This window comes from Mustela nigripes, chromosome 13 (genome assembly GCF_022355385.1).
Source record: "Mustela nigripes isolate SB6536 chromosome 13, MUSNIG.SB6536, whole genome shotgun sequence".
Lineage (NCBI taxonomy): Eukaryota > Metazoa > Chordata > Mammalia > Carnivora > Mustelidae > Mustela > Mustela nigripes.
Genome location: NC_081569.1, coordinates 61,757,006 through 61,775,668, shown reverse-complemented (window position 1 = coordinate 61,775,668; position 18,663 = coordinate 61,757,006). Strand labels below are relative to the sequence as shown.

The window sequence follows — 18,663 nt, the reverse complement described above, 5'->3', positions numbered from 1 at the left end:
TAACTTTGTGGTTTATTTTTTTGTCAAAAGTCCATTTATTTTTCACATTTGGGAGTATGGAAGCAGTAGTCTCAGAGTGGAGATAGGTGTAAAATGACCTATTATTTGCCTGGACAGAGCAATAGGAAGTTATCACATTCACATGTGCATTTATTCTTCCTAATCATTTGTCTGTTTTATAACAAATAAAATAATAATGAGTAGAAGTGACTAGTTGAAAGGTATAGCAAGGAAAGGAACAGGTATGCATGCTAAAGGAAGGCAGAAATTAGATGAGCAAGAATTATACTTAATGGAGGCTAAAACATAGAGAAAACATACAGCCTTTTAATATGGTTTTATTGATCTGTTGTCTGTCTCTTATATTTTTATATATATGTAATTTGCAAGGGGCGGGATCTATCTCTCAAGTTAGATTGCAAGGACTTTTTGAATCTTTCACTTTGCCTTGTACAGAGGTATCCAAGGGGTGCCTGGCTAGTTCAGTCAGTAGACCATGTGACTCTTGATATCAGGGATGTGAGCTCAAGCCCCACATTGGGTGTGGAGACTATTTAAGAAAAAAAAATTTTATGTGTGTGTGTGGGGGTGTGTGTATTTATATTTATATTTATTTATATTTATATATATAAAAAATAAAAGAAGTTAAAAAGGTATCCAATAAGTAATTGTTGGTTTCCTCTGATTTTGAGTTACAGACAATTCTATAAAATTAAAACTGGTCAGAGGTAGGATCCAGGATGGAATTGAAAGCAGAGAATGAAATAATGGTACTATGGAACAAGATACCTGCACTCTCTGGATTTTACAAGTAGAGTGTTAAAAGTAACACATTTAGTTTCTTGAAAGATAGTAACAGCTCAAGCTATTTAACTCTATTTTTCTAAAATTCTTAGAATATTGGACCATATCTGTGATCTGAAATGAGTATTTTTTTTCTTCTACAAAAGTTCTTCTCCTTACTTAAATTGGATTTTTTTTTTTAATATCATGATTACTTCTTTGTAGGAATTCTAGTGGATAAAATTAAATATGTAGGTCAAGGATCTAACACTGTGCTTGATACATGACTGGATGTATTATTATTTTTGCTTCCCACTATATCAGGTTGATTTTCAGCTGGTATAGTTAAGCTGAACCAGTATATTTAACCAGCTGCACCAGTATAGTTAAGAAGTTATTTGCAGGGGCGCCTGGGTGGCTCAGTGGGTTAAGCCGCTGCCTTCCGCTCAGGTCATGATCTCAGGGTCCTGGGATCGAGTCCCACATCGGGCTCTCTGCTCAGCGGGGAGCCTGCTTCCTCCTCTCTCTCTGCCTGCCTCTCTGCCTACTTGTGATCTCTGTCTGTCAAATAAATAAATGAAATCTTTAAAAAAAAAAAAAAAAAGAAGAAGAAGAAGTTATTTGCAGCCAGCATCCATTCTGTCTACGGTTGGATTGAATTCAATTGGTTGGTTTTCTGGGTCCTATCAGTTTTTAGGTACTTCGAATATTGCCTCTGCCCTATACCACTGCAATAGTATCTGCTAAAGATTGTCCCAGGTTCTGTTTAGAGAAAGGATATACGGCACTACCACAGTCTGCTATGACTCTTAGATGTGTGTGTGGTTTTTTTGGTCTTTTTATAGTTTTCACATACAACTCTGCTAGATTGGGTAGCCGAGTTCATATTTGGTCTTTTGTTTGTTATTCTCTAATATATTTTTGTTCACCATACTGTCTTCTCTTTAGAAATAGGAATTATAGGGGCACCTTGCTGGCTCAGTCAGTGGACCAGGCAACTCTTGATCTTGGGGCTGTAAGTTGAAGCCCCATGTTGGGTGTAGAGATTACTTAAAAAATACATATTTAAAAAAGAAAGAAATAGGAATTACATTACTTTCCATCATATGTGTAGAAACAAATCTGCAGCACCTATTAAAATTGGGATTCTGAAAGTTTTCAACAATTTATCATTTATTCTCCACTTACTATTCTGTCTTTCAGTATTATAAACAGCTGCAGAAAGAGTATATCAGTGATGATCATGACAGAAGTATCTCGGTAACTGCACTCTCAGTTCAGATGTTTACTGTTCCTACTCTGGTATGTATTGATCATTTATTTGCAACCTTTCCAAGTAAAACCTGTTTTGCTTTTTAAGAATTTGCCTAGTAGTGAATCAAATTAAAATAATGTCGGAGGAGTATATTGGGCTAATTTCATTTGGAAAATTGAATACTTCAGTAGTATTTGCATGTGAACTATACGTTAATGGGTACCAAGGACAAGATAGCTTTGGAGTGGGAGTGCTGGCATGACTGTTGTCCAGTGGTCCTGATCTCTGCTGGTGAAGTCCAGAACTGGTTTCTCAAATTCTACACTAATGAGAGCTGTGTCTTTTCAATATCCATATTACTTTTTTTTGCTGTTCTTTTATTCTGTAGTTATTGTTTGGAGGCAGGGGTATAGATTAAGATAAAACAAAGCAGAAGGAGAGAGTACTCTGAAGCATTTGCATGAAATAGTACTGATAAGGTACTGTATAGGCCTGGGAAGAGAGTGGAGAATTCTGCTTTTTTTTTAAATACTACTACTTTTCAAGTTTCTTCTCGATAGTTTGGTTAACTATTCTTACTTCCCCATGTCAAAGGTGAGAGAAAAGGGTGGAGAAGAGACAGTGGATTAGGAGTGAAAGAGAGGGACGCCTGGGTGGCTCAGTTGGTTAAGCAGCTGCCTTCGGCTCAGGTCATGATCCCAGCGTCCTGGGATCGAGTCCCACATCGGGCGGGCTCCTTGCTCTGCAGGGAACCTGCTTCTCCCTCTGACTCTGCCTTCCACTCTGTCTGCCTGTGCTCACTCTCGCTCGCTCTCTCTCTTACAAATAAATAAATAAAATCTTTAAAAAAAAAAAAGAAGTGAAAGAGATATAGTAATAGATAGTAATAGAATAGGATAGATAGTAATATGATAGAAGTCATGAAGTATATCTGTGTTCTATTTTGCTCATCATGTGATTACCGATGGTGCACATTTATGTAGATAACCTGTGTGATGGGCTGTGTGATGAGTATCCAGACAGGGGTTACTGAGGAGTAAGAAATTATCACTTTTGGAAAATAACGTCGCAGAGAAAAAAAATGAAACAAGATGGGACCGGGGAGGGAGGGAGACAAACCATAAGAGACTCTTAATCTCAGGAAACAAACTGAGGGTTGCTGGGGGTTGGGAGAGGAGGGATAGGGTAGGTGGGTGATAGACATTGGGGAGGGTATGTGCTATAGTGAGTGCTATAAATTGTGTCAGACTGAAGATTCACAGACCTGTACACCTGAAGCAAATAATACATTATAAGTTAATTTTTAAAAAAGGAAAGAAAGAAAATAGCATCTCAGAATTTGCTGTTCTGTGAGACTAAGGACTGTGTTTGATGCATTTATTTGGAACATTTAAAATGACTCACTGACCAACCAAATGAATGAATAAATTAAGTCCATACTATCACGTGTTAATACTAAAGAATATTCTTGAAATACTCTGCAGGCTCGACATCTTATTGAAGAGCAGAATGTTATCTCTGTCATTACTGAAACCCTGCTAGAAGTTTTGCCTGAATACTTAGACAGGAACAATAAATTTAACTTCCAGGGTTATAGCCAGGACAAGTTGGGAAGAGTATATGCAGTAATATGTGATCTAAAGTAAGTTGTTCAAGTCAAAAGGTAAGGGTACCTATTAATCACAGTGTGCTTATGTATTCCATTTTATAAATAGGCTTTGCATCCTTTTGGTTATTTAGAATTCTTCTTATAATGATGGCAAGTACAAGGAACTGTTATTGTCTCATGTCAATAAATGTTTTAACTGAATGCTTCTTATATAGAGTTACAGCCTGGTTAACAAAGGAGGTATTGAGAGGGGCCTTTTACAGGAACTTTGGGTCTCTAGGGTCACTTTGTTCCTTCCCTTTTACGTAGTCTATTTGTACATGGTTTCAGATAATCTTGTTGATCTGAGTTTCTTTTTAACTCCCTTTTTCATACATACACCCAAGTTATTGATGCTCATCAGGGGTTTCTTAATTTTTTTTGGTGAAGAGAATAGAATTTCCTTTTAAAGTAAAGTTGGAATCACATGATAGATCACTTTTGGGATTGTTGGACTTAAAAGGAATTAAGTTTCCATTTATTTTAGAATTGGTGATTATAAGGGTTGTGATATAAAAGTATTCAATAAATCAGAAGTTTCAGAAAATTCTTTTGAGAATATATTAAAACACATTTCATTTAGTTTACTGTTTAAATTGAAGAGCTCCAAGGTGTATTGAATTAATTATTTTTAGTCCCCAGTGGGGAAAAATCTTAATTTTGTCTACTTCTTTTAGTGACCATTTAGGGCATAGAGGGGTGGAAACAGGCTTCCAAACTAACCTAGAAATAGTTCAGTTTGCTTAAAAATACACTTGACAGGGGCATCTGGGTGCTTAGTTAGTGAAGTGACTGGCTTTTGATTTCGGCTCAGGTCAAGATCTCAGGTTCATGAGATGGAGCCCAGCATTGGACTTCAAGCTCAGTGGGAAACGTGCTTTTTTCCCTTTCCCTCTGTGCCTCCCTGCATTCTGACCTGCTCTCTCTCTTTCTCTTTCTCTCTTAAATAAATCTTAAAAAAACAAAAACAAAAACTCGTTTTACAGAGCTCTGGAATTATGCATTGGATCCTTGATATTACTAAGGGAAGTTTCCAGACCTTTTCAAATTCCTCAGTTTTTAAATGTGACTATAAATTTTTATCTCAGGTTCAGCAAATTACTACATCATCACAACTTCAGTACAGAGATGGTAGGTAAATTCAGTAGTGAATCACCATTTAGCCAGTGTGCTTCACAAATTATGCATTAATTAACACGTATGCAAAACAGACAAGCAAAAAATGCACAAAAATGCCAAATGGCTCTACTTAAAAGCAACAGCATTAAATCAGTGTATTTATTATTCCTAGGTATACTGTACAGGAAAAATCTCTTTACTGTGACCCTTATTACTGTGAAATATTCTTATAGCTGAGTTATTTTTTTAATCCAGGGAAGTGGTGCATAATCACCTCATTGTTTTATCACATTTTATTTTGTATTATGTGTTTCCAACTATAGTTATTCTCTACAATGAATACTTTAGAGTCAGCACACCCCTAGATACTTTACCATATGTTAAAACTTTAGGGTTGCTGGTTTGGATGTTAACTTTAATGTTTTCCCAGTCTTTGAATGGTTATTAACAACTTCTCTCCTATATCCTTACCTAAATAGAAAAATCTCTAATGACAAGGAGAAGGGGAAATTCACATATTTTTAGCACCTAGAAAATCTGTATTGTGGCTGTCTATCTGTAATAGGCTAGGTTGCTTCCAAGGTTCGCTTAAGCAGAACAACTTCTGAGTAGAGAATTCAGGCTTAACTTTGATAACTGCCCCTCACGGAGCCTTCACATTTTGCTGGTATAATTGTAGCTCTGCCTAGAGCTTCTGATTATTTTAAGAAATTAGAATCCATAATGTTGATGAATCAACATTGTCTATAGCTCTGATAACTTTAAAATTATCTCGAACTGGGAAAGTGAAATATTTCTTTGTCTTTTGAAATGATAGGTATATCCTAATCAGCAAGCCCACAGCATGGACAGAAAGATTAAGAATGCAGTTTCTAGAAGGTTTTCGGTCTTTTTTGAAGATTCTTACCTGTATGCAGGTATGATAGTTCTTCTGTACATCAGTAAAATAAATTTATTTTTAAAAATTTAGCCCCAGTCTTTCTTTGTTTTAAGCAAATATTGGTTGTTATTTGAGGAAGACTGTATCTAGTAAAGTAGAATTAAATTTAAATACTGCCTCACTGATTCCGCTTTAATAGATCTTTAATAGGTATAATTTTGTATGCTTTAGTTAATGTTTATTAACTATTTAATACTTTAAATTACTCTTTAATGTTTATTGAAAGCTTACTATATAATATGATAGTAACCACTTTACATGCATTATCTCTGCTGAGCATCATAGCAGTCTTATAAGGTAGTTGCTCTTATTTTCATTTTCCATATAAGGGAATTGAAGTCTAGAAATAATTTGACCCAAGGTCACATGCAGCTAGAAAGTGACTGCTGGAATTTGAACTCAATTTGAACTTGTATAATAGCCATGTTAAGAAAGCTATGCATATATGAATATGAATCCTAACAATTTTATATTTTGACAGTAGAGGAGCAAAGAAGGAGGGCCCACTATATACATATATAGTAATCATTCTTTTCTTATAGGGAATGGAAGAAATCAGAAGACAGGTTGGGCAGCACATAGAAGTGGATCCTGACTGGGAGGCTGCCATTGCTATACAGATGCAATTAAAGAATATTTTACTCATGTTCCAAGAGTGGTGTGCATGTGATGTAAGTAAAATTTATTAGTAGGATCAGTGCCTTTTTAAGTGCTCTAATGGTTATCAGTAGTAAAGTTTTATGTAGCAACTTGCTTGAGGTAAAGTTTTATTACTTGTGTGTTTGAATTTTTCTTACTAAATTTATTTTTCCAAAAAAAGAGTTTTTTAAAAGATTTTTATTTATTAGAGAGAGAGAGACAGCAAGAGAGGGAATACTGATAGAGGGAGAAGCTGGCTTCCCACTGAATAGGGAAGCCCATGCAGGGCTTAATCCTAGGGACCCTGGGATCATGACCTGAGCCGAAGGCAGATGCTTAACCGACTAAGCCACCTGTCTTACTAAATTTAGAAGGAAAATCCAGTGTTTGGTTTTTGTTCGTTTGTTTTTAAAGATTCTGTTTATTTAGAGAGAGAGAGAGAGAGCATGAGCAGGGGGTGGGGCAGAGGGAGAAGGATTGAGAATCTCAAGCAGTCTCCCCACTGAGCATGGAGCCCAGCACCGGCCTGGATCTCACAAGCGTGAGATCATGACCTGAGCCAAAATCAAGTCAGAGGCTTAACTGACTGAGCTACCCAGGTGCCTCAGAGAATCCAGTTTTGGTTTTTTTTCCCCAAAGATTTTATTTATTTATTTGTCAGAGAGAGAATACAGGCAAGCAGAGCAATAGGCAGAGGCAGAGGGAGAAGCAGGCCCCCTGCAGAGCAAGGAACCCTATGCGGGACTTGATCCCAAGACGCTGGGATCACGACCTGAGCTGAAGGCAGCCGCTTAACGGACTGAGCCACCCAGGCATCCCAAGAATCCAGTTTTTTATACTTAATTTAAAAATGTCCCCCATAGTAGTTTCATTACGTCTGGGAATAGTGGGTTTAAACAATATGACAAAACACATTTATTTATATATGTATTCATTTTTTCCTTGGACATCAATGTTAGTGTGAAAATTAGGATCACATACACTTTAAACTATTTCAGTAGTAGAAAAGGGTGGATATTTGTTCAGTCAAGAGCTCTGTTATGCATATTAAACCATTAAGAAAATTAATTTCAAAATATAGAGCTAATATATTTCCTTATGCAATAATTTTAGACCATAGCCCTCTTAAAACACACAGTCCTACCCTAGATGACATCATTTATTTCTATTTTGAGAAAACTGACATTGTCTGAATCAAATTCTTTTGATTTCTCAAGTTTCTCTATTCTTACATGACACAGTCTATTCATTAAGTTTCTTTGTGTCTTCACACTTGGTCCTATTCTTTTCATCTCTTTCTTTCTAAAACTGAGGTCTCTACCTAGGCTCTTGGTCCTAAGCTACTTCTTCCTAGAATTGGCTTATTTGTCTCCTCTGTTATTTCCCACTCTTTCATTCATCTGCCTGTACACACACAGGACTAGTCTTTCCTTAAAATCAATAAGAATAAAAGCCCCTTAGTTGTCTCTGCTACCCCTGTGAACTGTGAACTCTCTTGTTTCCTCCTTTCTTCTGCTTCACCATGAGCAGTTGATCACAGGTTCAGAGTAGCAGTTGTACAGACATGACAGGATTTAATCTAGCACTGTAGCTTTGTAGAACAATAAGGACAGGAAACATTGTCCAGCAACTAGCCATATCACATATTTTTTGGCAGCCCTCACCTATGGAGGGCATGCATAATTAAATTTAAGATGAGGTCAAAGTATGCATTGCTCATCTTGACATTTACCAAACTTTCTGAAGTCATCTACATTTGATCTTGTCACTCTAGCTTCTGAAACTTCTTTAGGGTCTGCTTTCTGCCCTTAACAATTGATTGGAACTGCTTTTTGAAAAAAATTTCAAAGGATCTATGTAGTAACCAAATTCAGAGAATCTTTTCTAAGTCCCCATCTTCCTTCAAATGTGTGTCATTGTATTCTGTTGAGTACCTTAATCTTTTTTTTTTTCTTTCAAGACTTTATTTATTAATTTGAGAGAGAGAGAGTACGAGCAGGGATTGGGGCACGGGCACAGGGAGAAGCAGACTCCTCGCTGAGCAGGGGGCCCACACAGTGCTGGATCCTAGGACCCTGAGCCAAAGGCAGATACTTAACCAACTGAGCCACCCAGGCGCCCCTGTTGAGTACCTTAAATCTTTTTGAAACTTTCTTTCCCCCTGATTTTTACAAACCTACTTATTCTAATACTTCTGTTATTGATTTGTTAAGACTTCAGTGATTTCTTCCCCCTGCCCCAATTCTTTCTACCTACTAAACGAGACATTCCCAATATTCTCTTCTTCTAGTTTTAGGTCTTTCCTTTCTACCACTCAGTTAAAACTGCAGAGATGAGGGGCGCCAGGGTGGCTCAGTGGGGTTAAGCCTCTGTCTTCTGCTCAGGTCGTGATCCCAGGGCCCTGGGATAGAGGCCCATATCTGGCTCTCTACTCAGCAGGGAGCCTGCTTCCCCCTCCCCCTCTGCCTGCATCTTTGCCTTCTTTCGATCTCTCTTTCTCTTTGTCAAATAAATAAATAAAATCTTAAAAAAAAAAAACTGCAGAGATGACTGTCCTAAGTTATAGTATCATTTCTGTTTATGTGCTAGATATTCTTGCTTAGATCTTATACTGATATTTCAAATTCAAAATATATTAAATTGGTTTGTCATCATTTCTTTCTACTTCCATCTTGCACTTTCCCTTCTCAGCTTCCCTTGTTCACTGTGATTCATACATTCATCCACACAGAAAAATCTCAGAGCCACTGCATTCTGTGTGTTAGATGTTAACAGATTTTTCAGGGGAAAAGTTCTGTGTTCACATAAGATTGAGAAATGCTAGGTTGAACGAGTTCAAATAGGATTTTTTTAAATGCCACTGAACTTCTCAAACCCTTTAAATAATAATGTACTCATTTCTACGTGGAATATTCCTAATTTACTTGCTCATAGAATCCCTTTTTTGGGATAAAATTAGTGTAAGAGACATGGTGTTGAAAAGTCAGTTTGACTCTTCTCTCCCTGGCATACTATCCCCAATTTGAGTTTTCCTTATCCTAAATTTATTTTATAATTCTAACTTATTTCCTATGTGTTCTCTCTCTTTTGCCTTGACTGCCCCCACCTCAGTTAAGACCCTGTCCCCTTACAGTTAGACTTATTGGTAATCTTCGTCTTGGTTCTTTTGTTTTCTAACATTACCCTCCAATCTGTCATCTTCAGTAACACTCATTAATTCTTTCTGAAGCATTGTATTGACATCATTACACTTCAGACATAATCAATACATTCACATACTTGCCAAGACATATTTCCAGCTTAACTGCTCATTAATTTCATCCATAAATCCTTTGATTTATCTAGTTTTTTATTCTTCCATGGTGACTGAACAGGAATTGGACTTCCCCTTTTTTCTCTGTTTACCCCCATCTCTGCTTATGATGCCACTGTCACCTCAGTCATTAGAGTATGCGACTTTTTTTTTTTTTTTTTTTTTTAGATTTTATTTTAGTATATGTGCTGCCAAAGTGAGCACAAGATTTTATTTTAGAGAGAGAGTAGTCAGGAGAGCACATGACTTTTTTTTTTTTTTAAAGATTATATTTATTGTAGGAGGAGAAAGAGACAAGCATGCAAGAGCATGATCTCAGGATCATGGGAGCAGGCAGGGCTCCAGGCTCAGTGGGGAGTCGGCTTGAGATTCCCTGCCCCTCTCCCCCCCCCCCACCGCCTCTCCTGCCACTTATTGTCATCTTTTCCCCATACTTAAAATTCTGCATATATTTTTAGACCCCACCCAAAAATGCTTTCATAAATATGTCTTCCCAGTTGTTTATAATTCTTTTTCCTCCCTCTTAATTTGTTTGTATCATTTACATGGTACTTAAAATGTTTTACTTTGATAGTAGTGCATGTGTGTGTGTCTGTGTCTGTCTGTCTGTCTTATACTTCCACCTAGTTCGCAGATCCTCTGCAGTGTCCCTGCTGTACATAAAATAATTTTGTGCTTATATTATTTTTTATATTATTTTGCTTATTTATATTTATTTGTGCTTATATTTATTGAGTGGTATAGGAAAGTAACTTGTTAATCTATTTGCATTTTTATTTTTCTTTTAGGAAGAGCTCTTACTGGTGGCTTATAAAGAATGTCACAAAGCTGTGATGAGGTGTAGTACAAGTTTTATATCTAGTAGCAAGACAGTAGTACAATTGTGTGGTCATGCTCTGGAAACTAAGTCCTACAGAGTATCGGAAGATCTTGTAAGCATACATCTGCCACTCTCTAGGACTCTTGCTGGTGAGTGTTTGTTTTTTGCAGGTTTCTATTAGCTTTGTTTTTTAGATATTTAGGGTAGTAGAATTATTTCTGTTTTTGTTCTGTGCTCAGTATGTACAGACATACTCAGATCAGATACTGCAGTTAAGAACTGTCACTGTCCTTCAAAGAACATCTATCTAAGGATGCTTGTGAACCTCGGCCTTTTTATCTGGATCAACTAATGGATCCTTATAATACAAACTTAAGGACTAACTTGGTAACTCATCTTCCACCCAGACTTAAATATAGCAAAATCTTGTTGATAGTTTGTTTTTGTTTTATTGTTGTTGCAAATTTTTAAATTCTCATTGTTTTTTTTTTTAATTGAAATATGGTTAACACCGGTTTTTAACACCCTCTCTGCTTGATTATACTCAGTGTGCTGTCTGTGTCATTGTTTCTTTCACCACTTAAAGAAATCATAAATTTTATTTAATCATTCTTTGATTTGCATTTCCATGTAAATTGGCCCTGTCAGGTTTTTTAAAACAACTTTATTTAAGTGCATTTATTTATTTATTTTTAAATAATATCGATAGCAGCTTTCTAATTTAGTTAGTTAGTTGGGAAGTCATGAAGCTCTACTCCCAATATGGGGCTTGAGCTCATAATCCTGAGATCAAGAGTCACATACCCAGGGAGCCTGTGTGGCTCAGTCAGTTAAGTGTCTGACTCTTGGTTTCAGCTCATGTCATGATCTCATCATTGTGGGATTAAGCAGGTCTGCAGGCTCGTTGGTCTCAGTGGGAAGTCTGCTTGATATTCTCTGCCTGGCTTTCTCACTGCCCCTCTGCCTCTCCCTCCCCCACCCCCTGCTCTCTTATGCTTGCCTTTCTCTCTCTAAAATAAATAAAATCTTAAAAAAAAACAAAAACAAAAAACAGTTGCATGCTCTACTGACTGAGCCAGCCAGAGGCCCCTACATATATATTTTTAATTATAGTAAAATATACCTATAATACAAAGTTCAGGGACGCCTGGGTGGCTCAGTTGGTTAAGCAGCTGCCTTCGGCTCAGGTCATGATCCCAGCGTCCTGGGATCGAGTCCCACATCGGGCTCCTTGCTCCGCAGGGAGCCTGCTTCTCCCTCTGACTCTGCCTTCCACTGTGTCTGCCTGTGCTAGCTCTCGCTCGCTCTCTCTCTGACAAATAAATAAATCTTTAAAAAAAAAAAAAATACAAAGTTCATCATTTTAACCATTTTTAATTTTTTTTTCTTTTTTCTTTTATTTTTTTCAGTGTTCCAAAATTCATTGTTTTATGCACCACACCCAGTGCTCCATGCATTAGGTGCCCTCCATAATACCCATCACCAGCCTTACCCAGCCCCCCATACCCCTCCCCTCCAAAACCCATTTGTTTCTCAGAGTCCATAGTCTCTCACGCTTTGTCTCCCCCTCCGATTTCCCCCAACTCTGTTCTCCTCTGTGTATACAGTAGCATTAAGTACATCACATTGTTGTGTAGTTACCACCAACATCCAGGTTCAGAATTTTTTTCATCTTTCCCCACTGAAATTTGGTACCTATTCAATATAATGCCTCAATCCTGACCATTCCCTGTAGTTCCTGGCAGTCACATTTCTACTTTCCATTTCTAGGACTTGACTATTCTAGGTATACATAATTAAAATCATACAATATCCTTTAAAAACTGGCTTATTTTGGGTGCCTCGGTGGCTCAGTGGGTTAAGCCTCTGCCTTTGGCTCGGGTCATGGGAATGAGCCCCGGATCAGGCTCTCTGCTCAGCGGGGAGCCTGCTTCCCCCTCTTTCTCTGCCTGCCTCTCTGCCTACTTGTGATCTCTGTCTGTCAAATGAATAAATAAAAAATCTTAAAAAAAAAAAACTGGCTTATTTCACTTACTACAATATCCTTAGTTTATCCATGTTATAGCATTATCAGAATTTCCTTCCTTCTTTTTAAATTTCCTTCCTTTTTGAGGCTGAATAATATTCCATAGTGTGTGTGAGTGAGTGTGTGTGTGTGTGTGTGTGTGTATACACTATGTTTTGTTTATGCATTCATCCACAAATGGATGTTTGGGTTACTTCCACCTTTTGGCTGTTGTGAATAATGTTACTGTGAATATGGTATAAAAGTATCTGTTTGAGCCCTTATTTTCAGTTCTTTGTGGTATGTATTGTAAGTGGAATTGCTGGCTCATAAGGTAATTCTACTTCTTAATTTTTTGAGGAAACTCCATACTCATTTTCTTTTCTTTTCTTTTCTTTTTTTTAAAGACTTTATTTACTTATTTGAAAGAGATCACAAGTAGGCAGAGAGAGAGGAGGAAGCAGGCTCCCTGCTGAGCAGAGAGCCAGATATGGGCTTGATCCCAGGACCCTGGGATCATGACCTGAGCCAAAGGCAGAGGCTTTAACCTACTGAGCCACCCAGGCACCCCCATACTCATTTTCATAGCAACTGCATCATTTTACCTTACCATTGTCAGTGCCCAAGGATTCTTTTTTTTCCACATCTTCACCAACACTTATTTTCTATTTTTTTTTTTAATAGCCTTCCTAATGAATGAAGTGTAGCCCATTGTGGTTTTGATGTGCATTTCCCCAATGATTAGTGACTCTTGAGCATCTTTTCCTTTGGCCATGTTTATATCTTCTTTGAGAAATGTTTATTCAAGTCCTCTGTAGTTTTTTAATCATATTTATTTGTTGTTGGAGATAGATATCAGATATATGATGTACAAATATTTTCTCTCATTCTGTGCATTGCTTTTCTTCTCTTTTGATAGTGTTCTTCGAAATTATTGCTAAGTCTAATGTATCAAAGCCTTTTCCCTGTTTTCTTCTAAGAATTTTATAATTTTAGTTCCTGTGTGTAGCTTTTTGATTAATTTAGTTAAATTTTGTACATGGTGTAATTGACATGATTTTTATGTCACTTCTGTTTTTATAAAAAGAAATGATTAGGTTTTTTTATGCTTATTTAAGAGCAGAATAAGAAAATATCTTGGCAGCATATTATTTTTACATAATATATAAGCACACCTTGCACAATATATGATATTATATAGTAGTAATATTAATATATTACTGTGTTTCAAAATTAGAAATCAAAAGTTTGCATTGCTAAACTCAATAAATGTATATTTCCATCTCATAAGATTCTAAACTTGAGGAGTTAATGAGACAATTAACTGGGTTTATTCTTTTTTGATTTTTCCCTCTCTCTCTCTCTTTTTTAATAACATTAGGTCTTCATGTGCGTTTAAGCAGGCTGGGAGCTGTTTCAAGACTGCATGAATTTGTGCCTTTTGTAAGTGACTCTTAAGCATTGATTTACTTATGTCTTATTTCTAAACACCTTTTGGTTGATGAGAAGGAAGAAAAATTTTGAAACCTAACTGAATTTAGTCCTTTTATGTCTCTCTGTAAGTACATTGAAATCTGAATCACAAGAACTTCGAATTACTCATTTAGGTCCATCAATTTTACAGATGAGAAAACTGAGGATTGTGTAGTGCCATAACTTCGAGACACATCCAAGCCCTCTGAAAAATAACAAAATTGCTCATCTGTTTCAGGAGGACTTTCAAGTAGAGGTACTAGTGGAATATCCTTTGCGTTGTCTGGTATTGGTTGCCCAGGTTGTTGCTGAGATGTGGCGAAGAAATGGGCTCTCTCTCATTAGCCAGGTATGGCAAGTCCTGTATACATTTATGAGTATGTTCATTCTCTGATTGTTCTTTCTTTTATTTGATTTTACCTTGTGTCCCTAGATTTTGCTGACTATTTCCTGTTCTCTTATAGAAACTCAGAAATGAAAGTTCTGATAACCATATAAACTTTTGTTTTTCTATCCTGTTGAGTAGATAGATTAAATGAAAGCCAGTAGAAACCTGTCCATTAGTATAGGTCTTTTCTGAAGATTTCCTTACTTGGGGACCCACCACCCTTCTTCTTCTTTTTTTTTGTTTTTTGTCTTTTAAACATTTTGGTTATTTATATGACAGAGAGAGAGAGAGCATGAGCTGGGAGGAAGAGCAAGGGGAGAGGGAGAGAAGCAGGCTCTCCTCTGAGCAGGGAGCCCAATACAGGATTCGGTCCCAGGACTCTGGGATCATGACCTGAGGTGAAGGCAGATGCTTAACCAAACCAACTGAGCCACCTAGGTGCCCCGATTTAGAGCATTTTAAACTCTGAAGTATTTTCATGCCATATTTCTTTCAAAATCTCACAAATCCCTTAAAATAATTCAGAGATTAACATTCTCCCCCACCCCCCACTAAGGAGTTCTTGGAATTTTTCATTTTGAGAAAGTTTTTAAAAAGTTTTTGTTGAGGATTCTGTTTAAAATAAAATAATTCTTGTAATTTCTGTTCTACCTTTTATTTTATAGGTATTTTATTACCAAGATGTTAAATGCAGAGAAGAAATGTATGATAAAGATATCATTATGCTTCAGGTACCTATTGAAATCACTTTTGATATTTATGTCTTAACTTTCCTTCTTAGATCCCTTATAATGAGAAAAGATACTATAATTATTTTTAACTTTATTTAAAATTTTCTTACTGTTAAAACTAAAAATGGAAGGGACTACTACATTATCTTCTGCAGACTGTATACTATTTCTGAAGTCCTACTAGAGACAAACGTTTCTTCATTCAGTACATGTAGAACTGTGATGCTGCATTTCTTTCACAGATTGGTGCATCTTTAATGGATCCCAACAAGTTTTTGTTACTGGTACTTCAGAGGTATGAACTTGCTGATGCTTTTAATAAGACTATATCTACAAAAGACCAGGTAAGAACAGAAATGGACATATGAATAAATTCCAAAAGAAATATTTTTGTTAACAATTTTAATCATATTTTGGATTTTTTCTTTAGGTATATTTCCAAAAATCTCACATATACATACAACATGCATATCTATCTACATATGCACACATACACTCTTTTTAAAAATTTAGAATATATAGATTAATAATAAGAAAAATCATGTGAAACAGCCTGCCTCCTAAAAATGATTACTTTTTTTTTAAATGTTATTAGTTAACACATAGTGCAGTATTGGTTTCTGGAGTAGAATTCACTGATTCATCAATAATATACAATACCCAGTGCTCATCATAAGCGCCCTGTTTAAGACCCATCACCCACCTAGTCCATCCCCTCCATCAACCCTTTGTTTGTTCTCCAGCATTAAGAGTCACTTATGGGGGCACCTGGGCAGCTCAGATGTTGAGCATCTGCCTTCAACTCGAGTTGTAATTCCAGGGTCCTGGGATTGAGCCCTGCATTGGGCTCCCTGCTCTGTGGGGAGACTGCCTCTCCCTATCTAACTCCCTCTGCTTATGTCCCTTCCTTGCTGTGTCTCTATCAAATAAATAAATAAAATCTTTAGAAAAAAAAAAAAAAGAGTCATTTATAGCAGGTATCTGTGATTCAGTTGGTTAAGTGTCTGCCTTTGGCCCAGGGTCCTGGGATCAAGCCCTGCATTGGGCTCCCTGCCTAGCGGGGAAGCCTGCTTATCCCTCTGTCTGCCACTCCCCCTGCTTGTGCTTTCTCCCTCTCTGTCTCTGTGTCAAATAAATAAAATCTTAAAAAAAAAAAAGTCACTTATGGCTTGGTTCCCTCTTCTCCTTTTTGTTTTCTGCCTTCCCCAATGCTCATCTTTTTCTTGTTTAAATTCCACAAATGAGTGAGATCATACGGTATTTGTCTTTCTCTAACTGACTTATTTCATTTAGCATAATACACTCTAGCTCCATCCACATTGTTTGCAGGATTTCATTCCTTTTGATGGCTGAATAATATTCCATTGTGCATCTTTATCCTTTCATCAGTTGATGGACATATAGGCAATTTGGCTATTGTTGATAATGCTGCTATAAACATCAGGGTGCATATACCCCTTCAAATCTGTATTTTTTATTGTTTGGGTAAATACCTTGTAGTGCAATTGCTGGATCATACAGTAGTTCTATTTTTAACTTTTTGAGGAACCTCCAAACAGCTCTGGAGTGGCTGTACCCATTTGCATTCCCACCAACAGTGCAAGAGGGTTCCCCTTTCTCCACATCCTTGCCAACACCCATTGTTTCTTGTGTTGTTAATTTTAACCATTCTGTCAGGTGTGAGGTGGTATCTCATCATAGTTTTGATTTGTATTTTCCTGATGATGCGTGACGTTGAGCATCTTTTCCTGTGTCTGTTAGCCATCTGGATATCTTCTATGGAAAAATGTCTCTTCATGTCTTGTGCCCATTTCTTTTTTTATTTTTAAAGATTTTTGTTTATTTATTTTCTGGGGGGGGCGGGGCACAAGCAGGGGTAGCAGCAGGCAGAGGGAGAGGGAGAAGCAGGCTCCCCGCTGAGCAGGGAGCTGATGTGTGGTTTGATCCCAGGACCTTGGGATCATGACTTGATCAGAAGGCAGATGCTTAACCAACTCAGCCACCCAGATGCCCCTCTTCTGCCCATTTCTTAACTGGATTATTTGTTTTTTGGGGGGTTTGTAGATTTTGAATACTACAAAATCTTTGTAGATTTTGAATACTAACCCTTTATCAGATACATCATTTGCAACTATCACATTCTGAAAGCTGCCTTTTAGTTTTGTTAAATGTTTCTTTTGTTGTGCAGAAGCTCTTTATCTTGAAGAAGTCCCAGTAGTTCATTTTTGTTTTTGTTTCCCTTGCCTTTGGCCACATGTCTAATAAGTTGATATGGCAGAGATCAAAGAGATTTCTGCCTGCGTTTCCCTCTAGGATTTTGATGATTTCCTGTCTCACATTAAAGTCTTTGATCCCTTTTTAATTTATTTTTCTGTATGGTGTGGGAAAGTGGTCCAGTTTCATTCTTCTGGATGATGTTGTCCAGTTTTCCCAACACGATTTAAGAGACTGTCTTTTTTCTTTTTTTTTTTCTTAAGATTTTATTTATTTGAGAGAGAGAGAGAGATAAAAAGAGAATGAAAGGAGAAAAGGTCAGAGGGAGATGCAGACTCCCCGGGGAGCTGAGAGTCCGATGCAGGACTTGATCCCTGGACTCCAGGGGAGTTGACTTTGACCTGAGCCAAAGTCAGTTGCTTAACCAACTGAGCCACCCAGGCCCCTAAGAGACTTTTTTCTATTGGATATTCTTTCATGCTCTGTTGAAGATTATTTGACCCTAGAGTTGAGAGTCATTACTGGGTTTTCTCTTCTGTTCCATTGATCTATGTGACTGTTTTTGTGCCAATACCATACTGTCTTGATGACAGTAGGCTTGTAATATAGCTTGAAATCTGGAATCATGATACCTCCAGTTTTGTTTTTCCTTTTCAGAATTGCTTTGACTCTTTGGGGTCTTTTGTGGATACATACAAATTTTAGGATTGTTCGTTCTAACACTGAAAAATGCTTGTGGTATTTTGATAGGGGTTGCATTAAATGTATAGATTGCTTTGGTTAGTATAGACATTTTAATTATGTGTGTTTTCCTAATCCATGAGCATGGAATGCTTTTCTATTTCTTTGTATCCTTTTCAATTTCTTTCATAAATGTTTCTATAGTTTTCAGAGTACAGACCTTTTACTTCTGTAGTTAGATTTATTCCTAGGTATCATCTTGTTTGCAGTGCATTTGCATATGGGATTGATTCCTTGATTTCTTCTTCTGCTGCTTCATTGTTGATGTACGGAAATGCAACACATTTCTACACATTGATTTTATATCCTGCGACTCTACTGAATTTGGAAATGATCACTTAAGTTTTGGTGTCTTGTTTGTTTTTAACCCCAAAATTGGATCATTTTGTATGTGCTATTTTGTAATTTGCTTTCTCTGCTTAATGAGATATTATGCTTATGTTGTCTTGTCATTAAATAAATATACAAGCACATCATTTTTTACATCATAATTTTTTTTTAAGATTATGTATCTATTTATTTGACAGAGAGAGACAGCGACAGAGGGAACACAAGTGGGGGAGTGGGAAAGGGAGAAACAGGCTTCTCACTGAG

At 36.9% G+C, this 18,663-nt stretch overlaps 1 protein-coding gene across 1 annotated transcript in view; it reads left to right on the top strand.

Moving 5' to 3' along the window:
* The window catches only part of UBR1 (ubiquitin protein ligase E3 component n-recognin 1), a 141,649-nt gene that overhangs the window by 49,525 nt on the left and 73,461 nt on the right, over positions 1-18,663 (top strand). Inside the window, exons 11-19 of the mRNA XM_059372639.1 lie at positions 1,987-2,085; positions 3,523-3,680; positions 5,623-5,722; positions 6,288-6,416; positions 10,486-10,666; positions 13,904-13,965; positions 14,234-14,344; positions 15,049-15,114; positions 15,357-15,458. Coding sequence (XP_059228622.1) covers positions 1,987-2,085; positions 3,523-3,680; positions 5,623-5,722; positions 6,288-6,416; positions 10,486-10,666; positions 13,904-13,965; positions 14,234-14,344; positions 15,049-15,114; positions 15,357-15,458 — 1,008 coding nt within the window. The remainder of the gene's footprint in view (positions 1-1,986; positions 2,086-3,522; positions 3,681-5,622; positions 5,723-6,287; positions 6,417-10,485; positions 10,667-13,903; positions 13,966-14,233; positions 14,345-15,048; positions 15,115-15,356; positions 15,459-18,663) is intronic.